General features: G+C 38.4%; 1 protein-coding gene across 1 annotated transcript; it reads right to left on the reverse strand.

Moving 5' to 3' along the window:
* Window positions 1–591: 591 nt before the first annotated feature.
* Window positions 592–7683, reverse strand: LOC116328398 (corticotropin-releasing factor-binding protein-like). Its single transcript, XM_031750177.2, has 7 exons — window positions 7598–7683; window positions 7354–7441; window positions 6379–6536; window positions 5198–5408; window positions 3840–3994; window positions 1324–1444; window positions 592–1023 (listed from the first exon to the last, which is right to left on the reverse strand). The coding sequence occupies exons 1-7, from the start codon at window positions 7676–7678 to the stop codon at window positions 869–871; spliced, it is 969 nt and encodes a 322-aa protein (XP_031606037.2). The 5' UTR covers window positions 7679–7683; the 3' UTR covers window positions 592–868.
* Window positions 7684–11617: the final 3934 nt, after the last annotated feature.

Here is an 11617-nt window from a genome sequence, read left to right on the forward strand (position 1 = left end):
GTCGCAGGAGATGGCTGCCCTTCTGTGAACCTAGTCTGGTTTTGCTGGAAGTTTCTTCTTGCTAAAAAGGAGTTTTTCCTCTCCACTGTCACCAAGTATGTGCTTACTTGTTGGTGTTTTCTCACTAATACTGTAGGGTCTTTACCTTGCAGTAGAAAGTGCCTTAAGGGAACTTCTCAACTGCTGTCACAATTCGGTGCTACAATAAATTAACTTGAATTGAATTGAATTGAATTAAATTTAATGAAATGCAATTCGAGTTCACTTCACTTATATTCAATCTCACAGAAACTCATAAAAATGCAGTAGCTCATAATCACTCTATGTATTAAGAGCCTGGCCAGATTAAAGCATTTCTCTCTTCAGCTCTAAAGAAAGTAGCATTAATGTGGTTATCAGTCAAATGGGTGGATGCCACAAAACATACCAGTAAAGCAAGCCCTGAGGGAATATGCAGTTATAGACCTGGAAAAGGAGAGCTGCTCACAAACAACAGTGAAAATGTGCTTCATCATGCAGTTCATATTTATTTCTTAAATTGTCGAGGCAATATAAAGAAAAGAGGCAGCAGGGATGTCAAACTAACTAAAAACCACAAACAACAAATTTTAATGACAAATAATTAAAAAGGAAAAAAAATCCACTATCATCCATAATTTTAAGGAGAATATTCTTTTTAAATAAATAGGCTATGATCAAAGCTAACATAATAGCTTTCTAAAATATTTGGCAAATACAATACAAAATACTTACTAATACAATTAGTTAAATGTGACACTTTCATTAAAGTGGTATTTTTTAACAGAGAGATGCATGACTGTGTGTGCTTACAAGTGTACATATGTGTATGTGTGTATGTTGTGACATCTTATTCCACAGTGCAGAAGTTTTCCAAACTGTTCTCTCGGGCCTTGGGAAGCTCATTGTGTTCCAGTAGTCGGTACTGGAAGGAAACGCGGTTGATATAGTTCCCACTGGAAACGAGCCTCACCACTGAGTTATCACAACCAATCTTCATCTGGGCTGAAGGGCCACAAGGAGAGGAAAACACACACTTTACACTCTACCATCCAAGAATTCTTGTTCTGTAGCCAGCCCCACTTATTCTGTTTACATTGGCAGCAAAAACATTTACTTTGTATCTGTATTGCAGTATTTTTACAAGTAAAAACAGCAAAGGTGTATAATATATGCAAACATAAAATTTGAATTGCATTGGATATTTCACTATGTGGGATGTTTTTATTTTGTAGGACTCTTTTACAGCACATCATAATTACTAGTAAAAGTGTTTCTTGGACACAGTGATGGGCACAAACTCACCGAGGCCACTGAGGGAGAAACAGAGGTCGGCCACAGGGAACATCTTAGAGGTATCCACCCCATTCCCTCCCAGCAGCTCCACATAATCACCTGACCCTGAGCAGCCAGACCACGCCAGTCTCTGTAAAATAAATGATCAAGAAAATATTTTGATGGTGAAGTCCAGATAAAGAGTTTACTTTGTTACATAGAAAACTGCCATTAAAACTTCCTGTGGAGCTCTTTGGACCAATAGAAGTACTATATGTAGTATGTAGCACAGTAAGAACTGGTTTTGTTTGTACACTGTGTCTATTTGTATAATATGAGGCAGCAGAGGTGCAGGAATGCATGTGGGTTTGGTGTGGTTAGTAAGACTACATTAAAGCCACAAAACCTGGAAAAAGCCAACCAAGTGGAGATGGGATCCGGGGGTTTCATGGTTCTCTATTGAGCAGGTGCTTGTAATACAATGAAAAAGTAATACTGCAAAGGATTCAAATGAAATGACTTCATTTGACTGAAAAATGTTTATACAAATGATTTTTGTAATATTTGAATTTGGAATACATACAGTTTTCCTTAGAATTTAAACAGAAACAGTTGACAGGATGTTGTTTTTCAGATAATTCAAAATGAATATTTTACTTTATTAATTTATTATTTATTTTATTACACCTTTATGAGCATGCTATGTGCCACTTTTCTCCTTCCCTTATTCATAGAGAGTTGCATTTCATGTAATAGCGTTTATGACTACTGATTACTAACTATTAATTAATTAATTAATAAGTACTACTTATTTATGTTTTTTTTCATTAACACATTTTCCATCACACACTTCAGCTTTTGTTAACGTTAGTTAACCTCACTTATCTAATAGTGGATGAAATTGTCATAATAGTAGAAATTGTAGTAATCTGAGAGCCTCTGCTTAATGTTCTGGTGATCGCCTGGTTCTACCAGACACACCAGAGAAGCTTCTCTGCATTGTTGTATTTATATGTAATGTATTTATATATTTGTTTGTTTATTTAACAGAGGCTCTGTCAAGCTGCACAGAGTAGATGAGGAGGGCAGGACAGCGGGCACAGGAATGTCACAGAAAATCTGGTCAGTTTTCAAAATAAAAGATCCCGTGGAAACTACACCCTCTGCCCTTGATTTGAAGCACAAAACTGTGTCTGAGATGAAATGTCAAAGACATGGTGTAATTCAGAGGTAAGACTTATATGTGCTCTGCTCTGTTCATCTGCTAGCTTTTTTCTAAAATTCATAAACTGTTACTAAAAATGTTTATTAGACTTATGGTTATTATTTCATTATTTTTGACTCCATTTGTCATTACTATTCCTTATTTAACATTACAAACTGACGATCAGCTTCAAAAATTTAGTATGAGGGTTTAACATTATAATCTACACACAATGAATAATATTTAGTTTAGCTAAAGTGGTTTGCTGAAACTCTTCCAGCTATTAACCACAGTGATGTTTTCATTTAGTCTCATTAGACCATTTGCCATTGAGGATTTATTTCCTTTTTTCTTTTTTTCACCCATTGGAGCGGGACTTATGAACACAGAGTAATTTACAGTGGCAGTGTGGCTCAGCAGCCAATTTGCCAAACATAACACTGCTTTTGGATGACTCTCCAAAATCCTGGATTACTTTCAATGACAATATTTTCAGTTGACTGTATTATAATATCAGCATGTGGTGAATGCAACAGAAAATTGGAAACTATCCTAATAGATTCTGGTATGAGTAGAATGGTCATCCATCTATAATAGGACTAACAAAGTGAGACGGTGGACCATTCACATCATTCATGATATAAAATCACCAATTAACCCAGTTGTTCTCAAACTTTTTCTGGCATACCCAACTTTACATCCCTTTCTCTTAGTCTTCCATGCTCCAGCTGCAGTGGCTCTGTTCTGAACCCGCCACACAGTTGGAGGACCACTGGATTAACCTAACCTACCATAACGTACTTTTGGAGTGTGGCGGGAGCCTGAATACCTGAAGAAAGTCCTCTCTGGCACAATGAGAACATGAAATTCTACACTGAAAGGCTTCATTCAAGCTCCAGGCTTCACTTTAGTTTCAGTCTCATAACTGTTTTTCATTTCCTGTGTTCATCAGCTTCCCTCTAGATGTAGGAAGCTGACATCCTAGTGCTAATTACGCCTACTGAGCTCTGATCGATCATTTAAAGTGATTTCCCCGTTACAGTTAGGAAAATGAAATTAATAAATTTCTATAGTTAAACAAAACTTTACTGAATTAAAATAACAATTTGCCAGGTACTAATAAAATTTGTGTGATGATATAGACAAACATGCAAATATTATTAATAGCTTTAATAAAAAAATATATCACGCTCTGAATACCTTTAAAATGTCCAACTGAAGCTAAAGGTCTATTGAAAGTGTCAGAATTTGGCCTCAGTAAGATATTTATTTCACAGAGAAAAGAAGATCTGTGTGTGTGAGTGTGGGCACATGCATGTGTGTATGCATGTGTGTGATCTACCTGTGGACTTAGCTCATTGCTTTTGGCCTGCCCCAGGCTGAGTTCTGTCAGTCGGATCTCCACGGGGTAGATGATGGAGAAGCTGCAGTTCTTGCGCTGATGTGGCATCACCATGGTGAAGCTTCCCTCTGGACTCTGAGACATGATGTTACAGGCTTTCCACACGAACAAATTGACACATGCACAGACAGGAGAAGAGATTTCAAATTTCCAGTTCTCCATAACCTGAGAAACTCATTACTGACACTTCACGTCACAAAGAGGACAGAATCAGAGGGTGGCAGCTGGAAAGGAAATCCAATTCTAGTTCTGATCACAGAACTGAAAGAAAGAAAGAAAACTGAATTGATAAAAGCATTACGGAAAAGGGAGTCTGAAAATGTTGCCACTTTGGGCATAATGTTCCCTTTACATTTTTGTGGTAAAGAAACCGAGCTAATCAAATGTGAAGATAGACGTTTGAAGCTTAGATTAATGAGATTACTTCATCAATTAAACAATTAAATGTTGAATGTGTATTTTTTACATCCAATTTTTGGTAAGAGCCACTATCACAGTCACTATCTAGCCTACCATTGGTAAATATTACCCATCAGTAACGGTTACCTTACCATTTCGATCATTCGTTCATCATTTGTTACTTTTGCTTTTCCTCCATCAAACATTTATACTTCTCTTTCAGTTTATCCACTGTGTTTAGCAAGCTTTAGACTGTGGTGCTAGTTAACAATTTCAGTTGTTTATCCATACTTTTATATAGCTGTTAGCTCCATTCTGTTTGCCACCCAAACTTTTAGATTTAAGGAATGTTCTAGAAACACTCTGACTTTTATTATGTATTAAATGAGTAACACTGTTATGTTGCATGTAAAAATATGCGAGGTAGCTTTATTGTCACTTTGATTAGATCATATATAAGGCCTGGACTGCAGACGGTTGCACTTAATGGTGAACAAGAGGATAAACCACTGTTAACCTATAAATAATTCATTGAAATTGGTGTTTTTTTGTGTGTCTGCAGCCTTTATTTCCTTGTCTTTGTCTTACAGCCAGACAGTGACAGTTATGTTTCTTGACACAATGTTAACGCTGTGTTTGTCAAACAGCTGGAAAACAGGTGCATCCTTCTCACTCAATTCGTTACGCTCGCTCTTGGCCTTGATTAAAGCTCGACCAAGCACAAATGTCCAGGAAGTACACTCATCCATGCACACAAATGTACCCCTCATTTCACAAGACATAAAAAAAAAAACAAAAAAACAACACAAATCTTTTACACGAAGACTTGAAAGTGTTTTATGTTTGATTCTAGATGTTTTGACCACAAACTGATCTTAGTGATGCATAACAAGACTCACGGAAAGGGTTGTGTAGCTTCTTGACAGCGAGGGTGAAGCCACTGTCAGGGCTGTGAATGCGAAAGAAGATCATGGCAACATTCTGAGAAGAGCGGCTGGTGGCTCCTGGTGCTGTGGAGGAACAGTAGTCTGTGTAGCGCTCGTAGAGGGGTAAAGGATGGTCCTGATTGCTGGGGAACTTCTCTCCCTTCAAAACCCAGCCATCAAATATCTTGAAGAGGAACATATGATATGGAATAAATACAAAAGTAATGCCTTTACTTACTTGATTTCAGCACTTATTCTGCACCTTCACATACAAAACATGAAGCAGTGTCTGAAAATAAAAGGCATTATTTTTAAAAATGTGGAAGAAGCCATGGACAGCTAGCATGTCCAAATTAAACTGTCAATTATATGACTAAGAGAGAACTCATCAGCTTTATGTAAGAAACCAATTCGGTTTTACAAAAAGAAACAAGCAATCTAATTGCCAATATTTTTCCCCCATATGTTTCTTTCTTGCACGCTGAGAGCAGTAGGTGAACTGGAGTCACATTCCTGGTTTGTGTGCACAGACTTGGTCAAATAAAAACGATTCTGATCCAGTGGGTTGGTGAAAACAAATCTTTGTGTTTTCAGTTAAACTTAAGACATGAATCATCATGTTTTATCGAGTAATCCGACATGACATACAACACATTCTACACTGCTGTGCTGTGAATAATATTTAATTACAAGCATAATCCAACATGAATTTCATTCTAAAAATATTCTGTAAATCTCATCTCTTAAAATGAGGTGTGCCGTTTTGTTTTATTGAGCACATTAATCCTACTAATATTTACACAAATCTGCTCTTGGTTTCTAGATCACATGCATGTAAACCTAGGTGTTATGAAATTCTAATGTCCCTCTTTCCCTATGCCATGAACTGAAATCTGCACTGGCAGGCTTGGCTTCAGAACTAAAGCCTTCTCTTCCCACTCTTGCTCTGGGTAATGTGACCAATGCAGAAAGCATCCAGTGTGGTGTTTGGCCCTTAAACGCCGCCTTAACCCTGTTTGGCCTAATTTCAATCGCACAGGAAGAAGATGAAATAGAATTCAGGGTTTAAACCGAAAAAAGCCTCGGAGTTCCTGCCTTTCACTTGAAAGAGGGGTTGGATATGTGTGGGGGCTATTTTTAGTGAGTGTGCAAACCTTTATGAAGTCTCCAGCGCTGCAGTCGATGCTGACGTCAGACAGCTCCAGACTGATGACTTCACTGGGCTCAGCTATGATGAAAGCTGCACATGCCAGCTGTGGCTTTGATGCCACAAAGGTGAAGAGGCCATCAGTGGCCAGCATGTCCAAGCATCCTACAAACCACACACACAGTCAGTTTTCCATTTCAGGGAAAAAATACATATAAATATTCTAGAGGCTGGTACTTAGATAGAGCTTTTCTTCCCCAGCTGAGCACCCAAAGCACCTTTTATTACAAGTCTCATTCACCCAAACTCTCTCTCTTTTTTTTTTTTTTTTTGGTCAGCTCAGGGTTCAGCATCACGCCCCAGGATACTTCAACATGTAGAATGGAAGAGTTGGGAATCAAACCACTGCCCTTCCAAGTGCTGGACAGCCCATGCTAACTCCTGAGCCACAGCTGGTCCCGAAGCCCAACTATAACAACTTTTTGCCTAACTCTTAAACTTCAAGTTACCTTAACTAACCTTTGCCCAGTCCCAAACCTACCCTGACCACACCAAATAACCAAAGTAGAATTAAGGACTTACATAGAGAGACTAGATTTTTGTATCCAAACTGGATTGGTCCCCATAAGCGACTATTACATATATACATCCCCGGAGTACAGGTGAGGCAAACACATATGAACACACACACAGCCAGATACAAAATGCATTACACATTGGGTTCAGAAAACATACTGGATTTGAGTTTAGTCTTAATAACTGCTCATGAGGTCAAAGTATTACTCAGAGCACAGCATCTGTTTTCATTCAAAAATGTTTGCCTGGATTAATGCATTAATTATTTAACGTGTTTAGTAGCCTATGTTCTAATTAAGTGACTGAATGGGCACTGGTGCATAAATGAACATTCACCCATTTACTGTTTCAAATCCAGCAATTGTTATAATTCGGTGATTTAAAGCTATTTTTAAGCAGTTCTTACTGAGAGGTCGGCGGAAAATAAAATCCTCTGATTCTCTTTTCTGGGCCAAACTCAGCAAAGAATATAATCCATCTGAGGCTTCGTTGTCCTGAAAAGAAGAAGGAAAACAAGTAAATAAAAACAAACAGAAAACCTAAGATTTCACCTCTGGGCTGCTCATAAAACTTGACAGGCATGAGTTCAGACTGCCTTACTTGATCAAAAATTCCACTTTGCTTGAGTTTAACTACAAACGCGACCTTACCTCGATGTAGCGAGCGAGCCCCATCCTTAATGAAACGGAGATCAGAAAGAGAAACAGCTGTGTGCGCAGAGCCACCGACATGCTGAAGTGCGTCTCTCGAGGAGTGTGTCCTGAAGCTGAGGGGAGAATAACGGAGCTGCCTGTGAGATCGCAGCTTTTATAGCAGCCCAGACAGGCAGGCAGGCCGACATCAGAGGGTTAGTGACAAACAAGTAGCCGTGCGGACTTACAATGACTTTGATAATGAGTGAATAAAAACGGTCATTCAAGGCTATTTTAGGGAATTTAGATGTGTAGAAACTAATAATTACTGCGTATGAATTCATTGGAGGAAATGCAATACTGGAAACATGTCAGTGTTTATTAAAATTGCTACACACAGCTTAACATTGGGTAGACAGACTAATATAGCGCTTTGTGGTCAATTTGGTGACTCTTCATTGAAAAATATTATCTCGTGGGACATATTTGAACTGCCAAATACTGTTGGCATTGATCCTTTAAGTCTCAGGAACACTGTTAAGAGGGACGAACCATAATTTTTTCCAAAAGATATTCCCTCATTTGCTGTTTTGATGGCCATGGTGGTGCTGGAAATACGTTTGTCCAAAAACTCTCATTGTTTTCAGTAAGGTTGAAATCTGTTAACTGCTCCAGCAAAACGGAATAATTTGCGTTATTTACATTTTAAATAAGTCCTGCTGTGACATCTCTTGCCCCGTGCATAGAGGTGTTGTCACCCTGGATGGGACCACTCCCATAAGGATAAAAATGATTCACTATAACTGCATAACTGGGTAGGTAGGATTACTAGGATCACTCCGAACAACTTTATTTTGATTTGCAGTGATCCTTAACTCTAAGGAGACAAATGCACTCAAACAATGATAGCAAAATACTCCTGAGCTATTACAGAGATTATGGATCCCCCTTACAGTGGAGGTCAAGCATTCATGCCTGTACCAGTCTCTTTCTGTGCGTCACATTTGCCCAACTGTGATGAACGATGACTCATCTGATACCACTTCTCCCACATGTGTCTCTAGACCAGTGCCTCTGGTTTTTGCACCACTGAACTCTTCAGTGTGCATTCATCTCTGTAATAAGGATCAAATTGAATCTTAATACAATACGACTCTATTTTTTGATGGACTCTTCTTACTGATACAGTCAGGAGGAAGAACTCCTGCTTTATTTTTACTTGCATATCACACTAATGCAGGAGCATCACAATCATCAAATAGGCAATGTCAGACCAAATATTCTGTGTTTCTGTAAAATTTCCATAGATCTAAATGCTGATGTCACTTCACCATTCCTATGAAAACACCTGTTAATGGAATAGGCTATTTGACTGAAGCACCTGCCATCTGTGCCCCAACAATAAGCCCTCTTATAAAGTCCCTTCGATCTTTTCCTCTTGCCATCTTGATACAAAAGCAGAACTGAATGGGCCAGCTCTGAATTTTTATAGATGACTGGATGTTAACTGCTTAATTGTATGGTGCAGTGGTCCAGGGTGGAAGCATCTGCACTCTCCACTTTTTCCTGCAGTTTGTCACACAAATGAATATATTGAGACTTTGGCGGAGAGAAAAATGAACCTCATGCGCTCTTTTATATATACACTTTCGGACATGAATGCTCAGATTGCAAAAGTCATGAATTCTCAGATGTCCTTTGAGATACTGAATGAGTCAGAGTTTATGCAGTGCCAGTCATGAGTCAACCTTCAGCTAAAGAACCACTTTCAATTTGGTTTCAGTCTATTACGTTTGCCTGACATTTGGGCATCGGGGGGCACAGAATTGCAGTGGTTAGTGCTGCTACCTCACGGTGAAATTGCCATGAATCTTCCAGCTTGGTTTAGAGTTTTTCTGAGCATGTATGTTCTCTCTGTCTACATCTCTGTCTGCATCGACAACCTCTCACAGTCCAGTGAAAAGCATGTTAAAGTGTTTGCTAATCCTAAATTGAGTTTTTTATTTGAATTATGAGCTAAAATGTACTCTGACAAGTGGGATAGGCTGGAGTTACTGCCTATTTTGTGTTTTATCTCCACCTCCAAAATGCTGGACTTAAGTAATTTGATTGCATGTAAATTTTCCATGCCATTGTGTTGCATACGTTCAATGCAAAACGTTGATAGAATCCGGTCGAAAGAAATTTACTTGACTGGTAAACACTCAGTTTATACCAAGCATATTTTCCTTAATGAAAAATTATTTGAATGAATACATCTTTGATTCTATATATTTGATTCTATATATTTCTTCATGTTTAGTAGAGCAAAGAATCTTTTTTGTTCCTGCTTCTGCTTTCTGATCAGCAACTTGTGGCCTGATGGGACTAATATGTGCGACAACTTTTGATTCACTTGCTGGTTACTATTAAGACTTAAGAGACATCTGTGACAACTGTGACAACTATCTTTTTAAGAACGTGTTTTAGCTCCCTGTCCCTAATAGAGGAATTGTGAGGAAATGAGGTGTTTCTCTGCAAGAGTGTGAAATCTATGAAACACTACTGAAGTCTGACTTACTGACTGAGGTCATTAGATTAGAGAGGATAATTAAAGAGAGGATTCTACAATGATTTTTTATATTTCACATAGCAGTTTGATAAAAGTTTGATAAAAGGTGCTTTGTGTTCCACTGTTTCAGATGCTGCAGTTATACCTCTATTAGACTGAGTAGAATACCACCAAGTGTGGCCTCAGATTGGTGCTTGTGCTATAGCCTGCTTGCTTCTGTGTCTAGAGAGATATAACCCCTTTGCTTAGATTTTTATTTATTTAGTTTACTTGTTTTTGCTTGCCAATTTGACAGCCAGGAAATCAAAATGGACAGCTGTAGTCTAAATAACATCTTTGGACAAAGTGAGAACAAAATGAGCAGTGAGTCATACCACATACTGCACACAAAAAAGGAAAAAAGACCGGAATATGCGTCCGAAAGGAGAAAGTGAGAAAGAGCCAACAAGGGAGAGCGAGAGGCTGCGATGTAGTTCAATTTGTTTTGACATAGGAAAGTCATTTAGAGTAGACCACTTTTAGCTGCCTGTGCTGCCACTGTGAAAGGTCAAACTCAGATGTAGCTGAGTGTAAGAGATGATGATCAGCCTGTCAGCGCTCATACACACATCTGATAAAATAGCCCTCTCTTTCTGTCATTCATCTGAAATGAAGATGAGAGACTGTGCGTAATTGTGCCTTCAGCTAATTATAGCTGACATTTTTTTCATCGTTATTAAGGTCTGTGATGCCACACAGAACAACAAACCACCAAAAATAATGAACATAATGAATAACATTTACTATAACAGCCTGTCAGCCTGTTGACTTTTAATGCTGATGACCTATTCGAGGTGTGTTACTTTCATCTAAAAGCCAGTAGTCAGTGTTAATAATTAGTTGCCTCACAGAGTCATTGTGTTGTGAAGATGCCTCAACCTATTAGCCAGAGTCTCACTGTTTAAAGTGTGTTTTGCTAATCTGAATGACACCACAGGAAAGGGAAAATGCTCGCAAAATGCTACGTGGTGTATGTGTTTCCTGGTGTTAAATGCTCATCCCTTAGCAATTTCACACAAATGTTGTGCGTGTGTGTGATGTGGAGCTGTGATACATACTGTAATTGTTAAAATCCAATTTATTAAATGAATTGATAGATTTTAATGAACACGTAACCCCAGAGTCTGATTATACTGCTCTAAATGATGAACAGATACGGCAATTCCCTCAGTGCTGGTCTATTTGAAGAGTTCATTTTCTAATCTAATAATCATATTTAACAACCACTCTCCCTCTATTACCACCCCAAGTGTATCACCCTGACTGAATGAAGGGTGAGAAAGAATGAATGAATTGCCATCCTGTGCTACCCATGGATGAACTTTCTCTGTAAATGTGTTATTCTTGGGGAACCATAAAAATACAGTACTATCTGTACAGTACTAAAATGTACTGTACAGATAGTACTAGTACTAAAATATAGTACTAGCATGACTAAACCAACAGCA

Source organism: Oreochromis aureus, linkage group 12, assembly GCF_013358895.1.
Source record: "Oreochromis aureus strain Israel breed Guangdong linkage group 12, ZZ_aureus, whole genome shotgun sequence".
Taxonomy (NCBI): Eukaryota; Metazoa; Chordata; class Actinopteri; order Cichliformes; family Cichlidae; genus Oreochromis; species Oreochromis aureus.

Excerpts from the sequence above, each read along its gene's own strand:
- LOC116328398 (XM_031750177.2), bottom strand. The coding sequence starts at position 7,678 with ATGTCGGTGGCTCTGCGCACACAGCTGTTTCTCTTTCTGATCTCCGTT. Across the intron at positions 7,442-7,597 it reads GGCTCGCTCGCTACATCGAG|GACAACGAAGCCTCAGATGG; the intron begins GTAAGGTCGCGT and ends TCTTCTTTTCAG. Across the intron at positions 5,409-6,378 it reads GCGCTGGAGACTTCATAAAG|ATATTTGATGGCTGGGTTTT; the intron begins GTTTGCACACTC and ends TTCCTCTTCAAG.